Here is a 25,878-nt window from a genome sequence, read left to right as displayed (position 1 = left end):
GGGCGGTGCCGCCATTTTCTTCCCTCCCCTTTCCTCCAGCACCGCCCCGCTCGGCGCCGGCTGATGAGGCGAGCAGTGCGCCGGGGTCGGCTGCCGGAACAGCCTCGTGCCTTGCTGTGGGGCTACGGGGCTGTGAGGCAACAGGGCTGTGAGCTCCGGGCATGTTGGTGCCGTGGGTGCGGCGGGTGGCTGCCCGCCGCCTGGCCGGGCATCTCCCCGGCCGGGGCTACAGCCGCGGGGCGGGCGGGAAGGTGAGGGGGCAGCGGGAGCTATGGGACCGCCATCTCACGGCCCCTCTCGCCCATGTGGGGATCGGGCGAGGTGAGGGAAGGGGGCAGGTGGTGTGCGAGTGTCCTGCCGGGCTCCTTCGCCTGTCCCTGAGGCCTTGGGGAGCCGGGGCAAGGCGCGGTGCGGCTCTGTGCGCTGCCCCCGGGGCTCCGGGTGAAGGAGCCGCATCTGGTGGGCGCAGGGGGGGGGAAAAAGACATCTGTTGAGCCTTCAAGTTACGGATTGCAAGAGCTCTTGAGGCGAAACGATTGGTACTCGAGTTGGGCTGTGCCTCCTTTGTAATGTTTTGTCCTGTACCACCAACACGTGGCTCTGTGCCTTGCATGTCAGATGGGTGCGTGACTCGACATGCATGTGTAAACCAGCAGCAGCAATCTGAACGCTGTGCTTGTTTCTCTGTCAGGTCTCTAAAATTTCACGTTGTTTACATGAATGTGCATCCTTTCCTAGGGCCTCGTTCTGGGAGCCTACTCGAGTGAGCAGGATGGAGGTGCTGCCCAGCTCACTAGTGCAGGAGATGCTTTCGATAGGCTTGTGTCGGGAAAGCTGAGAGAACTTCTGTCTGTGTAAGTGTCGGCTACCTTCCTGAAATGGATTAAAGTATCTATCAACACCAATAAGAATGGGGCTGTCTTTCTGATCATTGTTGGCGTTTTGAATCCACACCCCCCTCTCAGGCCAGAACTTGCTTCCTCCAGGATGAGCAGCCTGGAGGGAAACTCCTGTGGCAGAAGCCAAGCATCAAGTAAAGAGAAGCAAAATACTCACAGGGATGGCCCTTTTATGTGAATGAGCACTGAGCCAAGCGTCCCAGCACAGTCTTGAGAAGTTCAGTGTGGTTGGGGGGTGAATGTAGTCTACTGTAAGCCTTGTTACCCTTGTTAAGGCTTCTTTACTGAAAGAACCTTCTTGTGTTGTAGTTGTGGGCCACCTTTGAAGAAAGGCAAAACGTACCTGTTCCATGGTTTGCATCAGGTATGAATGGTGGATTTTTCATGATGCATATTTATTAATGTGTGAGGCTTGCCCTTGCATCTTACCTTAAGCTTGGTTCACTGCTGTGCTTATGTCAGTGCTCTGCACTTCTCTTCCCTTTCTGCCATTGTTCAAGCAGGACTCTTGTCTGCACAAAATGATATATCACAGTTGTATGAGATGGGGATTCACCTGCTTAAAGTTAGGCTTTTGTTGCCATTTGAGAAGTCCTAACACATCTAATGTGTGTGGATGGAGCTGGCTGGTTACGATTTGAACCTTTTTGGTGCAATAGCTAGAGGCTAGGCAGACTTCCAATATGACACTAGGTGTTCTTGTGTAAGTAATTACATTGTACATTAGGGCTATGTAAATGATTTTAAATAAATCAATTTGTAGTGATTATTGCCTACCATGTATATATACCTACATGGAGAACACAGGTGATATTCTACTCAGTAGAAAGGCTGTCATGAATGTCATGGAAGGTCCCATTATGCCAGTTCTGCATACAGGATTACGTGTGAGTAGGAAATCTCTGCAAGAGGATGTTGTAGAATCTGGCCTAATGCCCTCTTAGTATTTAAAAATAATGATAGCTAAAAAAAGGATAACTTGAATCATTGATCTTCTGGAAAGCTTATGTTAGTTCCACCATCTTGGACTAAGAGGTTTTATGGTGGAGCAGATTGGAAACTGATCGAATCTGACAGAGCAGCTGTTTGTGATGGAAAGGTAAGGGAGAGCCTAAGATTAAGTTCATTTTTTCCTGAGAGCAGTGGGAACCACATGTATAAAATCATACTCAAGGTTATACAAATTTGACTTTGTTCTTAAAAGACGCCTTTCATCTTCGTTATCTCTTCTTTTTGGCCCATTACTTTCAGTTTATGAGGCAAGAATGTAGTTTGCTGTGCTACATTACTTTCCTGAATTCTGGATCTGTGTACTTTTGCACAGCTTTTGTTTGGTACTTGGCTAATCGTGCCAGCTCAGCTCCTGAGCCGAGCTTGTAGGCTTGACCTTTGAAGAGATTTTATTAGCTTGAACATAGCGCTGAGCTAAAATGGGTACACTTTAAAGGACAGAAGTATCTTTTGCTATGTGGTGAGCATAAAGCCCTATCTGCTGCAATACAAATTGTGAAATGGGCAACCAGGACAACTGTTTGGATGCCTGTGGCAAACGACTGGGAGTGTAAGATGGTGGTACCATACTGGCACTCTTTCTCTACGTCATGCAGATTTCTGCATAAGAATTGAATGTATTTTAATGCTGTGTTTGGTTTGGTTGGGAAAGTGGAGTCTGTAACAACTCCATGCTGTGGCTGTAACAATGAAGAAAGTGAATCCCTTTGTGTGTTGGCTTTGTGTAGGACTTTCCAAGTGTGGCTGTAGTTGGCTTGGGTAAGAAGAATGCTGGAATAAATAACCAAGAAAACTGGAATGAAGACAAAGAAAATATTCGTGCAGCTGTTGCAGGTTAACTGTTTACTTATTTTTTTAACCTTTTGTCTAGAAAAGCCTTTTAATGGTGCAGCATGTTCCATTTTTGAAGAGTGAGTCTACATACGCTTTTGTTTTGAAATGCAAAACATACTGCGTAGTTTGGGAAATGCATTTACTTGTCATTGACGTTCATGAGATTTTTTCTTAGTGAGGAAGAAGTTACACAGCATGTAAATCAACCTGCAGACAGGTAACTTCAGTACTTCTCCTAAAAGGGGGGGGGGGGATTGAAAATGCACTTGTTTAATTGCTGTGATTTTGAAGCCTGAGAGCTCACTTAATGCTCTCTTATTACTACTTAATGCTCTCTTATGCTCTCAAAGGCCTCTTATTTTCCTGTGTTACTGAAATTGTGGTGCGTGGGCACCTCACATAACTGTGAGGTGTGTTGTAATTTGATAAATCTGTACTTTCAGGAATTGTAGCTAGCAGAGACACCTGATAACTCTGCTGTTTCTCCTTATAACAAATGAATTATTACTTTACAGCTTAGACATTGCTGGCTGGGGCGTCAACTCACAGCTAAGCACCCACACAACTGTTTGCTCACTTTCCCCTCAGTGAGACAGAGAATAAGAGTAAAAGCAGGAACGCTCATTTGCCAAGGTAGACAGTTTAATAGTTGAAGGAAAGAAAACATTATGCAAAAGCTATTGCTCACCACCTCCCGCAAGCAGACCAATGTCCATCCAGTTCTAAACAGTGGCTACTTTGAAAGACAGTATCTGCCTGTCCCCACCACCAAGCTTTTATTGCTTGTGAGCAGGATGTTGGTTATGTGATACACAATATCCCTTTGGTTAGTTCTGGTCAGCAGTCCTGGCTGTGACCTCTGCCATTTACTTGCCTGCCCACAGCCTACTCGCTGGGATAGGGCGCAGAGTGAGAAGCGAAAAGTCTTGGTGCTGTGTGAGCACTGTTCAGCCGTAGTCAAAACATTGCTGTGTTATCAATGCTGTTTTGGTCAAAAATCCAAAACTTCTATGGAGGCTGCTACAAAAAAATATTAACTCCAGTTTATCCAGACCCAGTAAAAGGTCCTCCTCCCTTAATCAAGGGTGACTGTTGCATCCAACTGTGTATAAAACAAGAATAAAGAGCTCTCACAGTAGAGGTTATGATCTGAGACAGGAGGTCAGTCACACATGTATGACAGCTGCTTGTCCAAAGGGCTAGCCCGCGTTGTCTCACCAGCTGCCAAAACAGATACATTTTGCTGTAAAAACACTGTTAAACGTATGGAATATATCTTCTAACTCTTTTCTAAGAAAAGAAAGGTTTAGTCTTAGGAAAAAATAAATCACAGCAAATTTCTGATATCTATAGGCCTCATAACCCATAACACTCCAGAAGAGTGATTTTCTTTGATGTGGTGTGACAAAGGAATCAGAACAACTGGGGAATTTCATTTTTATTCTTGTGAAATGGCTTGATCATTGAAACTTATCAAGTGATATTTTTCATCAAAATGTGTCAATATGTAATTGTAATATCAATAATAATTTTAAATTATTTTACTACATGATCCTTTTTGTTTATTTACTTATAAACTGGGATATCTTGAGTAAAGCTATTTTTTTCCTTGAAGTGTTATACTGATCACATCAGACACCTGTTTTACTGTTCTGTGCAGTACTTGGCCTATTAATTCCGTACTGTATTTCTCAGTTGGTTGTAGACAGATCCAAGATCTGGAAATCCCCTGTGTTGAAGTGGACCCTTGCGGAGATGCTCAAGCGGCCGCAGAAGGTGCTGTCCTTGGATTGCATGAATACAACGAGCTGAAGCAAAAAAAGAAAACTGCAGTTACTCCTCAGCTTCATGGAAGGTGATGGCAAAAGGAAAGCTTGCATATTTATTTATTTGTTTATAAAACTGTGCATGCTTGTGCATGAGAAAGCCCAATTAATTTTATTTCTAACAGCAATTTCTGCTTAAGGAAATTCAAGTGAGTCCAAGGAGTTAAGTATTTAACACCTCAGTGTTTGCTCCATAGGTTTTGTTAGTATGCCTTGTTCTGAGGATAAGGGTAAATAAATGCTGCTTCATAGAGAAAAAGGTCCAGGATAAAAATAAAAGTAAAAAATTACTTGAAATATTGTTCTGATGTAAAAGGACTTATACTGGTATTGCATGCCAAAATTGTGGAGCAGAGGTATTTCAAACTCTGTAAGGGAACAAATCCTTTTGATAATTAGGAAATGCTGAGACCAGACCATGCCATGATGAGTATGTCTTACATAGTTCACCTGTTATATTTATACTCGCAGAACAAAATGGAAGAAGAAAAGCTTTGGTGCGTATGGACTTTAAGTAAACATCACTGTTCCTCGAGGGCAGAAAGTAGTATCAGGGCTTTTGCTTCTTGGTGTACCTTTCTTCTCCAAACTCTGTTAGTGAGCAATAGGCACTGAGGGATCTGGAAGTAGACCTTAGTAACTATTAAGACTGATGTAAAGCAGGCATTGAGAACCTCAGGCTTCTCAGTGTTCTCTAGATTGCCAGCCCCATTGAGCAATGGGACAGCAATATCCCTGACCTTTTTGCTGATGATGTACCAGTTGAAGCCCTCTTGTTGCCTATCCCACTTTTTGCTAGTTTCTCTCTGGCTGAGATTTGGCTTCTTAATTCCATCCCGGCATATCCAAGCAATGTTTCTATATTCCTCTTGGCTTCCATCTGCCCTGTGTTGCTCTTTTGAGAGCAGAATCCAGCTTAATCCCCTGCTTCATGACATCTTTTAAAGCAAATAAGCAAGTCTTTTAGTTCTGTGTCAGTAAAACGAGAGGTTATGTACTGGTAGTGTTGCAAAATAATCAGAGAGATCCCTATTTCCTATGCAGTCAGCTTTTTGAATGTTTGTCCTATCTTTTGTTAGTGAATTGTCTTTAGTGCACTGTGAATTGAGATCCAAGTTCCACTCTTATCACATAATCATACTTCAGCAAATTGAAAGACAGACTTGGAGGCTTTGTATGGTAAATAAAAACTTTCAGGGGTGTTGTAGTTAATGCGATTACAAACTTTGGAAGGGATATTAAACCCTGTGCTTAAAGTTTAAGCCAATTTCTGACTAGTAAGGATTAGGGCAAGACCACATATATCAGATAATTTCACATCTGTCTGCTCTAGGATTCTTGTAGCTTTCTCTGAAGCATTTGGCACTGACTGGAACCAGAGATGAGATTATTAGACTAGATACACATTGGATCTCATCCTAAATTCCTTGTAGGAAGGGTAATAAGAGGTTCTTAATTCCCCTGAATTAATAATACTGTATTTTCAGATGGGAGAGAACAAATAAATGCTGACATTATCTTACTTTTGTAGAAGTCTGTGATCATGATTGTTGTATGGTGTCGTTTAGTGCTGGAAGTGAAGCCTGGCAGAAGGGTGTTATCTACGCTGAGGGTCAGAACCTTGCTCGGTACCTGATGGAGGCTCCAGCTAATTATGTAACTCCAATCAAATTTGCTGAATATATTGAACAGAAGCTCAGAAGTTTCAGCAGCAACGTGAAGGTCCATATAAGGTAAAATCCACTGAAATGATTCCGTTATAGGGTAAGAAACCTTCCACGTCAAATTTGCCGCATGCTCTCGTTTTCATTCTGCCATTTCAAATGACAAAAGCAGGTGAAGTAGTTGGCAAACAGGCATGAAGGTCCCCAGACTGCAGGCTCCTCTCAGCATTAGAAGATGAGCTTCTAGCTAGCAGAGTAAGCAAGTTACTGTGAGACAATAAAATGATTGTCAATTAGTCATGCCGTCAATTAATTGCGTAATTGATGTGCTGTGAAAGAAGAAGCCTGATGAAGAATCAGTGAATAATCTACAAATACCGGGTACCTTTTTTCTAACACCTTTTGTTTTCTTCCCAACTGTTAGCCTTTCTTTTGTTGTTGTTTTTTTATTTGTTTGGATATGATAATTAAATATCCTCTATTTACTGCTGCTGGGTTTTGTTGTTTTTAAGCTTTTAAAAATGTTGAAAGGGCTAGGGCCCTACAAGCCCTCGCAATTGAATTTGCACAGCTAACATTTCCTGCCTCTGAATTTCTAGACACTGTCCTTTAGTGGAAACAGGTTAATTGGTTGTGTAAGTGTTGGAGGCTATTTTGATTTCCCTCAATCTTCTGCTTTTTATCAACTCTGCACATTGTTAACCATTTTGATAACAGAAAGCTAAACTGTAACTCGATGCAACGTTGTTGCTCCGTGTGCCTTCAAAGACTCCAGCCTGAGGGAAAAGTTTAATGTTTCTGATGCAGAAAGTATAGATTGGTCTTGTTAAAAACAAACAAACAAAAACTGAGCAGCAACTTGGAGGCGGTATTTTTCTGTTTCACAAAAGTAGTAATAATGGTGGCATTTAAATGACCGTTTCCAATTCAGCTAACTAAAATGGAATTAATAGTTTGTGTACAAACCTTCAAGAACTGTGATTTTTAAAAGCAGACAAGCAAAAACAGCTTGGTCAAAGTGTCCAATTTAAACTTACACATATATATTTCTATTGCAGGCCAGAGTCTTGGATAGCAACACAACAGATGGGAGCGTTCCTGAGTGTAGCTAAGGGTTCAGATGAACCTCCCATCTTTCTGGAGATTCACTATTTAGGTGGTGCTAATGCAAATGACTCTCCTTTGGTATTTGTAGGAAAAGGAGTTACATTTGACAGGTATGTATAGTAATAACTTGAATAATTTGGGGGCAGGGGGATGCTGTGCATCAGTTATTAAAGGATGTAACACAAATGGACTAGTTGTGTAAGTCAGCCAAGAGATACACACTTCTGACAGTAACCCTGTTAAACACAGAGGTGAGGCTCTCCTTGTGCCTTCCTGCTCTTCATGTTCAATGCAGAGATGCTTTTTCATTGCTCAGCACATCTTTCAATGCCATTCTGGTGAACTTGCCCTATGTAGTAGGTTGTGCTGCCTTTCCTGGGGATAAGACAAGCTTGAGTGATTGAAATAAATAGAAGTGATATGCCTTTGGTTTGTAAGGGGAAAATGGAGGTCTAGAAGGAAAGAAAACAAAACTTAGTGTCTCTTTTTTCTTTCTTTTTTTGGCCTGAGCAAACCTTGGGATGAAGAATTTACATGTTTAGAGTTGCAGTCTGTCACTGGACATCTAGTTCATGCTTAAGCAAAGTAAAAACAGTTCATTCTTTGCAGCAATTCCTTCAATAGGACATAAAAGACAGTTATAACTACTGAACACTTTATCAGTCTGTTCTCCTTCCATATGCTTGGTTTTACCAAGTCTACTCTTTTATGCTTGTTTTGTGCTCTTCTGCTGTTATGAAGACCATTGAGCACATGAGAAAAATGTCTATTTTTTTTAGCCTACTGCAGATCACCTGAATTTGTCTAGATTCCTTGTTTTTCAGTATGTGTGCTAGGGTGTTGCAAGAATGTCTAAAAACACTGAGTCTGGCGTTTACTGACATTTGGTGCTGAAACACACTGATGGACAGGGTATTACCAACATATGCAACGCCCAGTTACTCTGTGTTGATGATAACTGTTCTGCTCATTTCAGTGGTGGCATCTCACTGAAGCCATCATCGGGAATGGATGCGATGAGAGCAGATATGGGAGGGGCAGCAACTGTCTGTTCGGCCATTGTGACTGCAGCAGCGTTAAATCTACCTCTTAACATAATTGGTAAGTGTGTTTGTGTGAGAATCTGAAAATCTTAATTTTACAAGACTGTTTAGACAAGGTCCTTTCCTAGTATCAGCCATTGCTGCAAGACATTCTGCCCTACAAAAATGTCATGGGCTTTTTCAGACTTCCTCGTCTCATTCATTTCCTTAGCTTCTCTTCTGTTTTTACTTGGTTATCAAAAATCACTAGCTTTGCTTGAATAAAATACTGCAAGACAATACAATTTTCGAGGGCATGATTTTTAGATCTTAGGAGAGACTTGTTGATAAACTTGTTCTCAACAAGTTTTGCAGAAGTCCTGCTATTTCATTCCAAGAAGAAATGTGGATACCTGTAAAAACAATTACAAATGAAAAGCAGGTGAGCTACTTCTGTGAATGTTTGCCCCAGCTGAACAGGATAACAGCTTTTGTTTCCTTAGGTGAATGTCTCAGCAAAAACTTAAAACCAGCTATGACAAAAAAGCTTTCGGATAGTATTTTTGAATTCTGAGCAGTGCTTATTTTTTCTGCAGAAATGTTGCACGGCTAGAATTGGCTGCTTCAGGAACTGTTGTTTTTTTTTTAAAAAAACAAACAAACAAAAAAAACAGTCGCTGGTAACATGTAATCCATTCTAGGTTTTTATGTTTGAGTACCGTAACGTTCAGGCAACTAGTGTTTTAGTCGGTTACATACTTCAACCAGTAGAGGGCAGTGAACCACTCATCCTTAGGAGATTCCTCCAATAGAAGGATAGAATAGGAAGTGTTAAGCAGAAATCAGTGGAGCAAAAGTTTCTCTCCGCCACTCCACTGAAAAGTGGTCGTTCACAATTCTCTTATTCCTTGTTCTCTGAGCAGAACACAGGAGCAGGTTTTCCCTGGGAAAGGTGGAAAGTCTTTCATCCCATTATTCCATCTGTGGTTTTGATGTTGACTCTTTTGCGCCGCTATTTGCTCTTACGGTTGGCATTCTGTGACAGTTCCTTGGACCCCTCTTGGCATTACATAACGAGCAGAGCTTGAACAGCTCAGAGAGTGGAAGTTTTTATTTTCAGAAAGAAAGAAATCCCTTTACATGTGACTAATTGTTCAGATATGGAACACATAAGATGCTATTTGTTGGCAGGAGCTTCAGTGAATTTTAAAGCTCCTCTGCTCTCACTTGCCTAGGTATAAAGTAGAAGTAAATCCTAGTGTTAAAAGGGTGTAGGTGAGAGAATTTTGTGGTGCACCATGCAGAGAAATTTCACCGATTGACAGTTGGACCATGTGTCTTGCAGTGACCAGGAAAACTTAGCTATTGAACATAATTCAAGATGAGAACACTACTGCTTTCTTAAGGTGTTTTTTTTCTCTTAAGTATTTTTTCCTGCCTCTTTTCTGAGAAGGAAACTGGTAATGTACTTTTCTTTTACTCTCTGAGGTTTGGCACCCCTATGTGAAAATATGCCCAGTGGTAAGGCAAACAAGCCTGGGGACGTAGTTAGAGCCAAGAATGGAAAAACAATACAGGTATGCATCTGAAACTTGGATTTTGAATACTTTTGGTGAATTGGTTTAACTGATCAAGTTACATGACTGCAGTCAGAGTACATGTTTGAAAAGACCCTTTATAAAGATATACAGTGCAAATGTAATGTTTTTACAAATATAAGAAGTATTAATTTAATTAGAAGTTAAATTATTAGAAGTTGCTATCTTAGGATTCTTTCAAATATAAATATTGAAGAGGTTAGACATGTTTTAGAAATCAATAGGAAAAACTGAAAAGTTTGTTAACTTAGTGAACAAGCAAGAAAATAAAATCATAAACTTTCTCTGAGGGGAGAAAGATACAAAAGGGTCATTGATTTATTTATTTTAATAAGGAACTGTTACCAGGCATGCATCTGTGATTTCTTGCGGATCCCTCTCCTTTTTTGCAGTTTCCCTGGGCCAGATCTCTGTGCACGCTCAGAAACAGCCCCAGGGTTGCTGGGGCTTTGCTGGGAGTGGTGACCTGCCCCCTGTGCTGCACTGGGGCCCCTCTCCTGCCTCCAGGCCCTTCTGAGGAACTGAGTAAATTTTAAGTTCCTGGGGCCTGCGACAGTGCATTCACAATCTGACAGAGAGAATATGGAAGAAACAAGTCAGTTAAAGGGATGTTTTTAGTAGTTAATCTATTTTTGTTAACTTTGCACCTGAAGGTTGACAACACAGATGCAGAAGGAAGGCTGCTATTAGCTGATGCTCTCTGTTATGCCCACAATTTTAATGCCAGGGCTATTGTGAATGCTGCAACACTGACAGGTAAGCAGTCTCCCTTCCCTGCTTCATTTTAGATGTCAGGTCTTTGTTAATAACTGGCTATGGATTACTTACACTATGTATACAAATTCAGCCTGAATTTAAAAGCAGCTGAGATGAATTTACATCTTTTAGGACAAGAGCTTGCAGAGTTAATGCTCTAACAGTTTCTACAGCTGCTTGTCTCCAGGGCTGGCAGGTATTGGCATGCAGGGTGTACGCTAAGCAGTGCATGTGAAGTTGGTCCTGGCCCAGCTGGGCTGAAAGTAATAAGCTCAGGAAGACCTATGCAGGCTTGGATGTTTCTGCACAATAGTGCCCAGTGCTTCCATTTCTGGGTGAGCTTAATGATTGTTTCCAGGCAATTATGTCACCCAACATCTGAGCGAAGAACTTCCAGCTCCTGTGTGGTGCAAAGAAACCGGCATGGCTGTGGAAGAATCTTGCCAGTTCCGTATGGTACTGGCCATGCTGGAGCCAAAATAGCTCCTTTGTGAACAGCCTCTTAGTGCCTGAGTTCTGACCTACCCAGCACCAGTTCTTCCATTTGCTGAGCTACCTCAGGTGTCCATGATTCTACGTAGTAGGAGAGTCATTATCATCTTCCCAGGAAGTCATTCCAGTGAAGTATCTTTTTGCATACTTTCAAGCATGAAAAAATGTGTTTTAATTGTTTTACCTCTACAGTTATATATGAATGAAGCTGTAATTTTAAATCTAAAAGCTGCAAAAATAGCATTAATGGTGTATGCATCTTATGGACGGCAGCAACAAGCTGTCATGGGTGAAGTGACTTCGTCTGAAAGGTGAGCAAACATGGAAGAGTGGTTCAGATAGGAGTCCACTGTGTTGCTTAATGAATAAGCTGAGAAGAATAATCATCTTTCTATATAGAAACTGGTGCTTTAAATCATGTTCCGTAAGCTTTAACAGTTCAAATGCTGTGGAAAATGTCTATAGATAAAAGGGAAGCTTATGTTAAGATGGTTGGCTTGTATGGCAATATTTCTGTATGAGGCGTGATAGGGGAAAGAGGCTGCTGCCACTACAGACTGTTGTGTTGGGAATCGCTGGGCACGAACAGAAAGGAGGACAGCTCCCGCAGAAATTTCTTTGACATACTGTTTTTGTTAAAGTTTTCTTGTTCGTTTGTTTGTCTTTTAAATCTCCCTGGGGATTGAGTGCCATAAATAGCATCAGCATTAGAGAAGCATTTCTGTGGCAACAAATAACTACATATGTATGTAATCTCTCTGCTTTAGGCATGGTTTATTATTTTGATAGTGATTATTTTTATTTAAAGTACATTTGCATATGTTGTGCAACAAATCTACATAAGTGAAATTTACAAAAGCAAAAATACCAGCTGGAAAATTGCGTAAGTCTATAAATTTGAAAAAGTCTAATCATCTATGTTTTCTGTATGAAAACAATTGAGATTTTTTTTGATAAGAGATGTACTTCTGAATACATTGTGTTAGACATATTGCTAGGAAACGTCAAGCTGAAAGCAGAAAGTCTAGTTTTATGAGATGTGGGAATATCATTTTTATGAATTCTTATCCTCTTTGATTATGTAAACTTTTAAACAACTTTTGAACTTTTAAAAATAAATACAAGTGTATTAAAATCTTTGGTTTGTGGACTTTAGAAATCACTGATAATGAGAATTGAAAAGGAAAGTACTGTGAGGAGTCTGGATGCAGAGTCCGTGCTCAAATCCACCTTTGCCTTCATTGTATAACCTTCAGGATGTCTTTCTGTAGGTGCCATGGACGTTGCGTTGGGGTCTGCTGCGACTGGAGTGTTCACAAATTCATCTTGGCTTTGGAATCACCTTTATGAGGTAGGCCATCAATGTTATCAAATAATAATTCAGTAATAGCTGTCATTACTAAACAGTGCTTTACAGAAAGTCTTTACGCCAACCTAAAAGGTATGTTAATATATTTTGAAATCTCATAAGAGTGTGTTAGTATTGCATTTAATTGAAAAATACATAATGATGACTGTTAATTACTGGCTTTTTAGTGAGGTTTAGTATCATACAGCAGAAAGCATGAATCATTATCTCAAGTATCTGCATCCTTTGATAGCTTACTGCATATGCATAAGCTCTGGACTACTGACAGTAATTAGTTTTTGTTAAAAAGATTGTTGGTCTTGCTTAGTAATAACGAGAAATTCAGAGATGCCTTGTGAGTGGCTGAAGTGTGATAGATAAAGGAAGCCTCTGAAGGGAAGCATTTGAGAAAATATACATTACCAGGAAAAAAGTATATGAAGGGGGGAAAAGTATTCTTTAGATTTTTGCCTGTTGACTACCACTAAAGTACCCAAAAAGGAGGCTTCATTGTGTTTCAGAGTTTCAGACCAGTAAAGCTAGATGAAGATAAGCATGCATAATGGTGGAACTTAAAAATGCAGCTTTATTTAAAAAAAAAAAAAAAAAAGAGGAAAAACCCACCAAAACCACCATAGTGAACTTTGCCCCAACTATCACTGTTTCTTTTTCAGGCCAGCATTTTGACAGGAGACCGAGTATGGAGAATGCCTCTTTTTGAACATTACACCAAACAAGTAACGGACTGTCCTCTCGCAGACCTGAGTAACATTGGAAAGTACAGCAGGTAGATGTGCTAACAGCCTTCAGGCACCCTTTCCCTTCAGTGTATTAGTCCAGCCTTTGTGCTGTTTGTGTTGTTTCTAAAGTGACACCATCTTTCTGCTTCCCACAGAGCTGGGGGAGCGTGCACAGCTGCTGCCTTCCTGAAAGAATTTGTGACTGTCTCTCACTGGGCTCATTTGGATATAGCTGGTGTGATGTCGAATAAAGACGAGGTGCCCTATCTTCGAAAAGGCATGGCAGGACGGCCTACACGAACATTAGTAGAGTTTGCTGCTCGATTAGGTCAAGACAGTCACAATACCAAATAAATGCTTATTCTAAAATCATCCATTCTGCCTTAAGAAAAAAAAAGTAAAGTGTTAATAACGGAGTGGCGCAAACATATTTTCACTACGACGATGACCTACACTTACATTTTGTAAATCATTACTGGGTAAGAACATCTCAAATTTGAGATTTGTCTCCCTATGATATGCAGTTTAAAATAAAAAGATGCTGTTTGAACTGTTTGAGGTATTGAATAGCAAAATGTGATCATGGAAAATACCTGAGCTCCTATTTTATATGTAAAGTGAACATAATCATTGTAATCAATAAATCTCCGATTTGTGTCGGTACGTGTTTTGATTTAGAGAGAAATAATAGGGGGGTGGTGTAGCTGTGTCTCTGTTTTGGGTGGCTAATATAGTAGGAAAGGTAATGCTGGAGGGTTGTTAATAAGAGTCCCCTGGGAATAAAGAAAAAGATAGAAGCTACCCTGGGTGTGCTATGAGGCAGGAAGGATGCACCACCACCCTTTATAAACTGCTGTGTGACTTCAGCACGAAATTAAGTCGGGTATGCTCTTATGGCCACTTTGTAAGACTTCCTGAGTCCTCTGACTACAGTAATGACTGAAAGAATAAAGGAGTGGTGACTTATTTTCTTCACATTTCCCAGCCAGCTTGCTAGGTGGCTTATTCGTTTTACACCATCACTCAGAGGAAGTTAAAGTAGCTTCAGAATTAGTGGAAACGTCAAGCAGATTTAACGTTTATAATGTGTGGTGGGGGGTTACAAGTTTAGAATTCGGGGACCCAGTCAGAGAGGCTGCCCTTTGCCAGAAGCCTCCTCAAATGCCGGGCTGGCAGAATTCGCAGCCGGATAGGGGCTGGAGGTGGAGGTTCGTACCGGGAATGCCCTTTTTGCTGCCTTTTTTGTCTTTAATCCCTTATTTACGCATGCATTTTATTGTATTTTATTTTATATTTGCCGCCCCGGGCTGAGGTAACGCCCGGCTGGAGGAGGTACTCGCCACCCCCGAGCCTGAGGCGCCGGGGCGCAGGCGCGGGCCGTGAGGGGAGGTGGCAGCCATGGCGGGCGCGCTGGGCGCCATGTTCGCCAACCAGCCGCCGGGGCCGCCGCCGCCACCGCCGCCGGGACCTCCGGGGGGGCCCGGCCCTGCCGGCCTCATCCCGCCTCCGACGGGGCCTCGCAACCCCAACAACACGCTCGTGGACGAGCTGGAAGCGTCCTTCGAGGTGAGGGGCGGGGCGGGACCGGGGGAGGCTGCGGCCGGCCGGGGCGGCGCGACCTCCTCTCACGGCGCTTGTCTCTCCTCAGGCCTGCTTCGCCTCGCTGGTGAGCCAGGACTACGTGAACGGCACCGACCAGGAGGAGATCCGCACCGGTGAGCGCCCGGCGGGGTCGGGGGGCTGCCCAGAGCAGGGCGCTAAGTTTACAAAGAGCTGCCCCGTACTGAGGCTCAGTGCGCCTCCTGCTTCTGGATACCTGTCCTTAAAATCCCTCATAGTACACTTAAAGGGTCTCTTTCTAGAAGATACTCTAAAAGGTGGTTTTAGTTGCACGTATATGCAGGTAACTCTTGTCAGCCTGTAATGATGTTTTGGGAATCTGTTCTGTCTCTCCATTCTCGTGTTTTATGTTTAGGTGTTGATCAGTGCATCCAGAAATTCCTGGATGTTGCAAGGCAAACCGAGTGTTTTTTCCTACAAAAAAGACTGCAGCTGTCGGTCCAGAAACCGGAACAAGTTATTAAAGAGGTAGGCATAAATTAGTTTGTATGCTTTAATTAGTTTGACTATGTCATGCTGCGCCAGGTAGGCTGTGTACCAGTACAGTTAGATCATCTCATTCACACTAATTTTGGGTTTGTCAACGTGATGCTGTATCTTAAGTTGGTAAAACTTGGCTGTTAAGGTAGATCTTGCCACAGACCTGGAGAAGCTGGATGCCCGCTGCTCTGGGGAGTATTGAAGCATGAGGGCAAATGATGTTAGTTCATCTGAAGAAATGCTGCAAGTAATGAGCTCTGAAATACACGACCTAGGCAAACAGAATGGAAAGCATTCGCAGTGCTTTCTCTCTTAAGTGCTTTTCCAGTGTTAGAATTCCTGTAAGATCAGCTTGAAAACTCAAGCTAAAAATTACATGCAGTTTATTTGAGGTTCTTTATTATTCTTAGGAATACTATTTACTTACTAATACCTATTTTTTCACTTACAGGATGTGTCAGAGTTAAGAAATGAATTGCAGAGAAAAGAAGCATTAATTCAGAAGCATTTGAGTAAACTGCGACACTGGCAACAGGTCCTGGAAGACATCAGTGTACAACACAAAAAACCTGCAGAAATGCCTCAGGGTCCGTTAGCTTACCTAGAACAGGCGTCTGCTAATATTCCTGCTCCAATGAAGCAAACGTGATCTTTGAATTTACACAGTTAAACGTTTTGAATGACGCAAAGTAATGGTTTCATATGCTTTTTGTATAAAGTAATTTGTACAATAAATATAATCAGTTAAGACAGAATTAAGTGAAATAAATTATCTTACTGTTTTTTTCCAAAAAATACTTGAGAACTAAGTGTTTTGTGGTCTGGTAATTATTCTTCAGTACCATTGTTGAAGCACCCTTTGAATTGTATCTAGTTCAGAAGAAGAGTGTGCTTTTTTGAAGTGGACTGTCCATCTCCACTGGGCTTTCACTCCCCTCATGAAGGCCTCTTGGGATATACAAACTTGATTCTTCTAGGGGGAAATGAAAACGCAAGATGTACCCTGGAGGTGGGGAACATAATACGCTCCCAGTGTTGCTTGTGCTCTGCCAGGCTGGTGTAAAGCTTATCCAAAATACCTAGCCACAGATTAATAAAGACCACTCATTATGGGTGTTGGGTCGTCAGCACTGTTCCAGTCTACAGAAGCAGCTTCTACCAAGGTGCAGTATTTAGTAATATAAACACAGCCAAAAAAAGGGTTTGGAGGTAGAGGTAACAAAGGAATTCTGTCTCTGTATTACAAGGCAATGAGCTTAATTCATCCATATAGCCAGGAAAACGATGTGTTAGAGGCTCCTTTTTGGGAACAGTGTTAAGAAATTAGGATGTTGTGACTCTAGAAGTTAGAATTAGTGACTATATATTGAATTTACGTGTTTTAAAAGATTTTGGGGTACAGTGGTTGAAAAATCTGATGAGAAACTTAGCCCTGTATATTTCTGATCTCACAATTGCCAAGGCACTCCTCAGTGTTCCTGACTGTGCACCAGTTTACTATCCGCCTCTTAATTATGTGTATTAAAAATGACTTTTTGCCAAATCTGATGTCATAGTCTCTTTCCAAACCCAGCAGTTTACTTCAGAAATAAATATATTATGACAACTGGGATAAAAATACTGGCCTGTATTGTACCCGTTCTGCCACCTTTTCGCCATGGGAGATGTACAGTGGCTGTTTGATAGTAAGCTCTTGCATCTGTTGGTACAACACTTGCTGGCTGTTGGATATAAGAGGTGTTAGGATGGGCATATGCCTCTGCATATATAAAATTTCTTATGTAGCTGGGGCCTAAACCGGGGTTCAAGTCCTTCAGCAGTTGAATCGGAGCTACCCTATCTTAAAACACTAGGCTGCTGGTTGTGCGGTTCCCTTTCTTTCGTGTTTGCTGAGGAACTATCTGAAAGTTAATTTCTTTATGGGTGCCTTCTTTTAAGAATAACACCTTTCCTCCCCAGCAATGAGTTGGTTGGCATGATTTTATAAATTTAGTCATCCACCTACTTTTCATTTCAGTGGGCATGAGAACAATATTGATCGTACAACATTGCAAACATGCAGCTCCCATAAATCTGGAACCTCTGAGTGTATCAGTCTCACACTTTATCATAACACTATTTTGCAAGACATGGAAATCATTGTTTTACAAGCAAGTTTTAATGTTCATACTTACATATTATCCCGATTTATTAGGCTGATTGGTCATTACATGTGTTGGAAGCGCACCAGGAAAACATGGCAATACTGACTATACGAAACGGTTTATTAAGCAAACCATAAAGTGTTTCTAAAACAGATCGCTATAAGCATGCTGCTCTTGGTTGTACGTCACATGCTGTACAGCATAAAACAAATTTAACAAAAAAAAAACCCTTACAAATACAAAATTGCCGTACTGTATGCAGAAATGATTTTAAGCAGCTGATGAAGCAAGTATATAGCCTACAGGAAGTATGTAAGTAACGTCTTCAGTTGGGGTCCCTCTACAGGACATCTCAGAGAACAAATTGCATATTTCATGTAATTGTGGAGTGGTACATTCTCTTGAATAAAAAGTCTTTTCACGTAACAAAATGCAGATTTTTTTTTCTTTTTTTTTTTTTTCACAGAGATTGTTAAAAAATGCATTTTACTGAAATCCATGCCTGTAATTTCATTTTAATTTGATATAAGCACAGTTGTCCCTAATTATTTACTTGGAAATCATGTTGGATTTTTTTTCATAAATCATACATTGCATTATCATTCCCTAGGAGAAAACAGAAACAGCTTTTCTAGTAATTCTGAGGAGTAAGTAAACTTGCTTTAAAATGAAAAATATTTAGTAAACCATTCTTGATGCTGAGGGTCTTGGGTTTGGTCATCTTTAGCTTGTGGTGGTTCATTGCCGTGTGTCCTGTGCAAATAAACAAACATTAGCATTGCTTACAATCTTACCAATATTTAACACTTATTTTCATGGAAAAACTTACAATGAATGATTGGACCTGTGCTTAGATGAAGTGTGTGAAGGTGCCAGCGGCAACTTCTAGTGGGACGTAGTGCTAGCCAGGTGACTGGACTAACAGCACTGTTAGTAAGTCGGAGGAGGGTGACAAAGGGCTAAGCAGCTATGGAGAAATGTTTGAACATAATTCCTGACATCTCAAAAATATGGATGCTTCAATAATGGGAAATACTGAAAATCAGAAAAGGGCAGCTGCAATTCATTCTTAAAAATATACAGTTTATGCATGAAAAAACATCAATAGAAATTTTATTTGGAACTGAATATTTTCTTAATATTAAGTGGCCTCTATAATTGATCCTATTACACAAACCCTGATTTTTCAGGATTCAGGATGTTTTCTTTGTAAATCTATATTAATTTCACTTAGTTTATAGTAGCAAATATGAGTTCATTTATAACTGTCTGTTTTAAAGGAATAAGTATCAGCCAATCTATCCTTAGTGTCCCTGTTTATTTCCCTTTAACATACAAATCTGATTTGCCTTGGCAGTCATCTAGCATGACACAGAGTGCTTTTATCTTTAAGATACAGGAATTGCCCAACTGGACCCCAGCCAGTGTCCTGTGTTACTGTCTTTGGCAGCAGGTAGCACCATCTGCCTTCCAGGAAAGAACTCTGCAGCATGCAGTGTGCAGTCTAACTAGTGCCCAACAGGACATAGGCGAGAAGACCGGCTTTTGTCCTGAAGTATAGTGCTAGGGTTTTTTTTTTAATATATATATATTTGGAAACTACTAAGCATTGTTTAAATAATAGCTTGCACATTTGAGTAATAATAAAAAGCTTTTAAGACAAAAACATGATACACCAAGTTAGAAATCAAGAACAGCAAAAGATCTTGATTTGTGACATTGGAAGACCACTACGTAGCTGCTAGTCAATTTTTAAGTCTCAAAATCCTTTGCCTAGGTTCATTCAAACATCTTCTAAAATAAAAATGTCATCTACATCATCCAAGTGCAAAGCAAGGAAACAAAGTAAGAATGAAAATAATCCTTAATAGAATCACTGATATGTACACAGAGTTTTAAGGCCAGGTTCACTATTAACCACATTGCTGTTCAAATATTTGCAGCTTCTCTCTTCTTGCTTTGTATCTGCAGGGACTGCAATCACAAGCTCTGCTGGGCAGTGATAACAGCCTACTTCTGCAGTTAAGTTCTGTGTCTGTCTGCAGAAAGTTGGATGCATAGAGCTTGCTGCAGGACAGGAACCTTACATCATTATTTATTTCCAAGTGTCTAATGTGTTTGAATGCCTACAAGATGCAGAATATTTTATTCAGTTATCATCTTACAAGTAAGTCACTTCAAAACAGACAAATACCTTGTAGCAGCACTGCTGTCAGAGGTCTGTGCTGGTGGAGAGCCCACTCTGAGGCAGCCAGGACTCCGGTCTAAGCTTGTAGACTTTGTTATTTGAGGAGCACTTCTTTTTGATCTCAAGTCACAGCTCAAAAGGCTCTTTGCATAGGAAGCTAAATTTGGAACACTGACAACACGGCTGGGCACCTCCACCGGTCTCTTCTGCTGTTTTTTTGTCATAACAGAAAACTGCATTACACACATATTTTTTCACACCTTATACTATAAAAACTCAACAATACTTCATTCCTAGACATCTTGTGAGGAGCACCCAAAAATGAAGGGTCCCGTATTTTTCTATAGGCATTTAAAATACATTCTCAGGTACACTGTGAGCATTCAGGGGCTAGGCAGTCCAATTAAAACAACTTGGGTGTTTGACCTTGAGGTTTTAGATATATCAAATCCAATAGATTTGCAGGGATACTCAGAGCTAAGTTAAGTGCTTTCCACCAGCATATTGTTTTTACTGTTTATATATAGTATCATACAGATGGAATGACCAGGGACAAATCCTGTGTTGCCCAAACCCAATTCATAATTTTGCTTGATGCATATGGTATCAAAATAACAACTCCCAATTACCTGCAGTCAATGACTGTGCTTATTCCAATGGAAGACTGAGCTCATTGGGGGTCTACTGCTTTATATTTGCTTAAATACTTGTACCCATGTGCTTACATACTTCTACTGAATTTATGTTTTACTCAGCACCTCATTATAGGTCAGCTTCCTGGAGTTCTACTGAATAACAGTAGAAAATTAACAGGACCTTTATTGTCCTTGTCATCTGTATTATTCAAATAGCAACAAAACATCGTGATTTGTGATTTTAATTGAATTGCCTATCTTACCTTTGTAGAAGGAGTCAAGCATCCCTGATTAGGGTTGAAAGAAAATGATCGATTCCTGTAAGATTCAGCGTTGGCTAAAAGTGAATGGTGAAATTTTCTTCCTTCCTGATGAAAAAGAAAATTACGTGTGCCTCTTTGGTACAGAAACATACATTTTTCAAAGAATTGCAGAGCAGAAAGAAAGTATTCATCAAAAGCAATGTGTGAAACACTGAATAGAACCTTCCAACAGATTCCAAAGTATATATGTGTACGTAGACGGAAATCTTACCACCAGCTGCTTAATAATCTCTTCTCTCTCACTTAGTTTATCTTGCAGGCAGCTTATAAGTTGTATATCTTCTGGTCTGGACTCCTGCTTTCTTGTCTTTTCTTCTAATTCCTTAAGTCTGTGTGAAAGAAAGAATACAGACCAGCAAAAACACTTCTTTAGGCCAGGTTCAAGAGACACCTGGGCTGTACTCTTAAACTCCAAGCCTCGGAGATAGGGCCATAGTAAGGACCCTCTGATAAAACAGGATGTTATAGAATATAGAATATTGTGGAGTTCCAAAGCAAATTTTCTACCCGGTGTATAATCCATCCCCTGGAGTAAAATGCTAACAAGCTTGCACATCATATTGCTAGTCTAATTTACTAAAGAGAAAAATCTCTGTCACCATATCTATGCATATCTGTATCCACCTGTTTTTTTTTTTCCTTACCAATAATCTTAGAATCTACAGCCTAATTCCGACCATACTTGATAAAGACCTGAGAAATACTAATATCCTATAACTTTCATGAAAAGAGAGGCTTGGATATACATGCTGCTTTAGTTTGTCCTCTAAGGCAAAACCTGTAGTTTTACTTTGGCTCTTTAAATGCCTTAATCAGGGAAAAAAACAAACAAACAAACAAACAAAAAATCTAATCAGAACTTAAGAACTTACACCTTCTTAGAGATGGTGTGGAAACATACATTTCTTTGACCTATGAAAAAACAACTCATTATTTCATCAGCCAAATTCATGAATTTTGCTGCTCAAGAAACTAAGTGCTATGAAGTTCATCTGCCACGTTGTTAAATTAATTACAGAATACAAACCACTTATTTTTTCTTTTTTTTTGGTGAGGGGAAACATTTTTGAGAGGAAGAAAAAAATCAATCTTACACTTTTGATTTAGTCTATCTCAGAATTCAGATATGAAGATAAAATTTAATGTCTGAATGTTTTGAGATCCTACTTACCTGCAAGTAGGGCTCTCTGCAGAGCTGTGCTGCACAGCTGGGATTTGAGGAAAAGACAATGTCATGACCAAGGACTGTTTGTGGGGGGCCTCTGCTGTAGAGCCTGAAGCACCACAGAACTACTTACCTCCAAAGAGGGCTGCAGAGTGCATTTATTTACATGATACAGTGGGGGCTGCAGTTTGGGAATATCCTGGGAAATTTGCAGGGGAGTGAGAATGAGCATCGCCTCAAAGGTGCTGCTGCACTGAACAAAATTAAGTACAAAATGATGGATCAAGGTCTCTGGTATTATCTGTGACAAAGATGATTTTACACGTCATAAAATTGTAAGAGGTTAAGTGCAAGGTTTAATTTGTTATTGTAAATTGTATGTATAATGCTTTACTTTAAACAATATTCATAGATTATTACAATATATCTATGTCTTTCTGTGTTTGCAAAGGAAATACCTAAACACTTCTACTTCAGTGCTCATATTATTCTATCCATAAGCTATAAAAAAAACCATGCATAGTAGGAATAATAATTAAAAACAGAACTCACTGCCAGTATGAGTCACAGTTTATTTAAATGACTTAGTTTCTAAGGAGAAAATCTTTGCTTGGAGATTTGCCTGCTGAAAGCAGGTAACATTTTTTTATTTCCTTCTGGTGATCTTGTTTCAGTATTGTCTACTTCTTGTTTATGCTTCATTTTGAGGTCTTCTACCACTAGCCTTTCATCGGTCTTAAAATATGTCTGAATTCTCACGTTTTAACACTTGTTTATTATGATTGATGAAAGCATGCAGTTTTCAGGTCTGTTACTGACAGCAAAGGTGGCTAACAGCACAGCTCTGGGCTTCTGCTTACTGATCTGACTTCAACACTTCAGTTGCAGTTGAGGCTGATCCACACTAACACTGAGAAAGAGTAAAATTATTTGGAGAAGAAGCCCTTGTCCTTCAACCTTCAGGAAGTGGGGGGCTATTTTATATGATGCTATTGATATTCTATCTATGGTCAGCTTGTACATAAATCTTAATGGACAAAGGTGACAATAAAGTATTATAGGAACTCATACCAAGCAAAATTATTTTGGAATCTCTGGGATTTTAAGAGGAGGCTCTCATGCTCTGTTTCATCACCTCATAGCACCCCATCAGAAACAATAATGTCTACCACCATTCTAAAAAAGTTTTTTCTTAAATGTGAATGTAAGAAATGTTATAGCAATGCCTTAACTACAATGTTCATCTTTAACACGCAATATATTTTGAAAAATACTGCTATTTCATTAGCACCATCAACTGAAAAATAAAAAATGCCTGATATTTTTCAAGCCTAGCCATAACATAGCTTTCTGACACCAACCCCCCAAAACAAAAGGCATTTATCGAAGAATCATTATCTTACTGCCTTTTGTTTGCTAATATTTTGTTACACAATGGAGAAACTTTTTCATTAACTCAATGCAAAGAACCCATTTTTTGTTTACTGACTGAAATAAAGATGTCAAACTCAGCAGATTAACAACTCTAATTTTCAAGAAATGTATTCAGTTTACCTTTTCTTCTTCATCTTTTTTTTTTAAAGTATTTAATTTGTTCCTGAATGCTTCATTTGTTTCTGAAATGCTTCAAGAAAGGCCAAAATGCTCATGGAATATTTCTGCCCTTGAAATTAAGAGCACAGCCATGAGGGTGATTGATTTGGCACTCAGCACGAAAGAAGAGTAAGAGTAAAAACGGGGGATGAATCCCTGAGACGGATCCTTAAGGGTAGAATTAAACTCTCATTCAGAGGGAGAGTCCCTTCATTTTAGGATTTGTCCTCTCTTCCTGTAAAAAGAAACTTTTTATGCTCAGATCCTAATCCTTACTGAAGGTTTCTGTCCCAGAGGTAGAATTCCCACAATTCAAGAGAATGGAAATGTGATTACTTCAAGCAGATTACTCATTACACTTACCTGGCAACAGTAGGAATATTAATTTTTAAAAATTGGTTACAAAAATTTAACAAGTGCAAATAGCAAGCCACAATTAGCTTTCAAATCAGAAACAACTACATAGCATAAGACAAGGTTGCTGTTGTTACTGTAACAGTAAAAACTGTTATTTTTATGCACTCCACAATTTAACTATTCCTTTACCCAAATTATTCATCCTACAAAAGCAAATCAAGAGCTGCAGGTTAATGTTCCAGATCACGCACGGGTTAATTTCATAGCAGACTGTATCAGGTACCTAAGAACATTTGAGCTCTTTGGTTCTACCTCTTGTTATCTGAAGGATTTCTCCTTACATAATTTCCATTAATGCTTCTTTCTCAAATGCGTACTGCAGTAGAGCTACACCAGCTATCCCCCTGTAAAGATTATCCTCCAGCCTAGCAGCTTTACCATTTGAGGCCTTTTAGACCTCATCACTGACATGTGAATAATTCTTCTCTTCATGAACAGAAGCTCTAAATTCCTTCAAGGTAGCTGGAGGGCACTGACAAAACTCTCTGGTTTGCAATTCTTTCTGTTGATCTTGTTTCAAAAGCTTGAAATGAAAGTCACTTTCAAGTAACTCTCCAAAGAGTGCAAAGGAAAAAAAAGTTTCTTTCTCATTCTTTAAATATGCACTGACTGGTAGACAGCAACAGAATTACTCTGGCCACTCTGACAATCTTCAGAGAGACATATACCTTGAGTGCTTTTCTCTAGACTATGTAGGATGATATTTAAAGGACTCCTTTAAAGATATACTCTTCAGAAATCCTTTTATATATACAGCTTGAGTAGTTAGGGCTATACATTCTACATGATCGCAGAAAAGAATTGAAAGTTACCCATGAGCCAGATCCCTCAACCTCCCTGCAAAGAGAATGTGTTAAGCATCATCATCCAGAAACTTCAAATGATTCAATGGCCCTACAGATGTACTGGACAGTGAACCCCAATCTTGTCTCCCACGTAAAAACTAAGTTCACCACTTTTTCTGTACAGACATGAGAAAACTGCTACTACAGCAATGCAACACATGCTCTGTGCCTGTGGCTACACTAAGAAGATGCAATCCACTTTCTACAGACAGCCAAGACTACAAGCCAGCTCGCCACTTCCTGTGCCCTGACAGCATATTACAGCTCCAGGCTTCCATCAGCCCAGGCACTGTCAGTATCTGCTGTCACTGCCCTCACCCTGCAGTGCCAAGGTGGCTGCTATAGCCCTGGCAGAGTCTCACAGAGTATGTGTGGCACTCTCAAGTCTTCCCTTCAGAGTTAACAACCCTTTAGTTTCAGCTAAATGACATTTATTCTTGGAGACTTTTTTTATTTTTAATAGCTCTTCGGTGAGTTTAACGTTTGTCTTTTCCAAAGATTTGAAATAAGGCTGATGTTATGCAGCTTTTCTCAGGTCATGCCTGTGGGGCTACACAGGACATTTATTTGTGACACGTAACTGAACAGTTAGTTCAAATGCTTTTATTGAGGCTGGAGAGAGGAATGTGATACTACTGCTGTTGCAAAACTCTCAGCATCTACAATTAGAACTTAAGAACGGAGAGAATCTGACATCACATTTAGAACACCTCTAATGCTGGTGGTAAGAATAGACTCTCTGGATAGTACAGTGAATTGTGAATTTAAGGCAAACCTTTTGAGCTGTTTCTCCCTGTCCTGAAGCTGTGCAGCTTCTTGCTTCTGTGACTCCAACTCAGCACTGAGTAGTTCCATTGTGTCCTTCAAAAGTAAATTCTCTTTCTTGAGCTCAGAAATTTCACTCTGACATTTTTCCAGTTCACTGTGAAGAGATCTGATCTGGCTCTGGCTACTTCCTTCCTAAGAAAAAGGCCAAATTTAGTTATTCATAGTCTCTTATTATTAACCTTAAGATCAGAGAATCATAGAATGGTTTGGGTTGGAAGGGACCTTAGAGACCATCTAGTTCCACCGCCCCTACCATAGGCAGGGATGCCACCCACCAGACGAGGTTGCCATCCAGTTTCTCTGGGCAACCTGTGCCAGCGCCTTACCACCCGCTGAGTGAAGA

At 40.3% G+C, this 25,878-nt stretch overlaps 3 protein-coding genes across 3 annotated transcripts in view; 2 read left to right on the top strand and 1 right to left on the bottom strand.

Annotated features, from left to right (window-relative positions):
- The first annotated feature begins 43 nt into the window (after window positions 1-43).
- LAP3 (leucine aminopeptidase 3) lies at window positions 44-13,960 on the top strand. The gene is made up of 13 exons (XM_035569018.1): window positions 44-251; window positions 739-854; window positions 1,209-1,263; window positions 2,639-2,744; window positions 4,440-4,599; window positions 6,139-6,303; window positions 7,293-7,451; window positions 8,318-8,442; window positions 9,852-9,940; window positions 10,615-10,717; window positions 12,481-12,560; window positions 13,232-13,344; window positions 13,453-13,960. Exons 1-13 carry the CDS (start codon window positions 162-164, stop codon window positions 13,649-13,651), a joined length of 1,560 nt encoding a protein of 519 aa, XP_035424911.1. The 5' UTR covers window positions 44-161; the 3' UTR covers window positions 13,652-13,960.
- Window positions 13,961-14,658: 698 nt separating this feature from the next.
- MED28 (mediator complex subunit 28) lies at window positions 14,659-16,194 on the top strand. Its single transcript, XM_035569024.2, has 4 exons — window positions 14,659-14,863; window positions 14,946-15,012; window positions 15,273-15,385; window positions 15,849-16,194. Exons 1-4 carry the CDS (start codon window positions 14,696-14,698, stop codon window positions 16,044-16,046), a joined length of 546 nt encoding a protein of 181 aa, XP_035424917.1. The 5' UTR covers window positions 14,659-14,695; the 3' UTR covers window positions 16,047-16,194.
- A 1,342-nt stretch (window positions 16,195-17,536) lies between these two features.
- FAM184B (family with sequence similarity 184 member B) overlaps window positions 17,537-25,878 on the bottom strand; it is a 41,961-nt gene continuing 33,619 nt past the window's right edge. The window contains 5 exon segments of the mRNA XM_050710261.1: window positions 17,537-18,294; window positions 19,736-19,938; window positions 20,628-20,732; window positions 20,899-21,016; window positions 25,483-25,667. Of these exon segments, the coding sequence (XP_050566218.1) occupies window positions 18,204-18,294; window positions 19,736-19,938; window positions 20,628-20,732; window positions 20,899-21,016; window positions 25,483-25,667 (702 nt within the window). The 3' untranslated portion in view covers window positions 17,537-18,203.

Source organism: Cygnus atratus, chromosome 4 (assembly GCF_013377495.2).
Source record: "Cygnus atratus isolate AKBS03 ecotype Queensland, Australia chromosome 4, CAtr_DNAZoo_HiC_assembly, whole genome shotgun sequence".
Taxonomy (NCBI): Eukaryota; Metazoa; Chordata; class Aves; order Anseriformes; family Anatidae; genus Cygnus; species Cygnus atratus.
The sequence above is the reverse complement of the archived record's forward strand: the minus strand, read 5'-3'. Positions and strand labels throughout refer to the sequence as shown.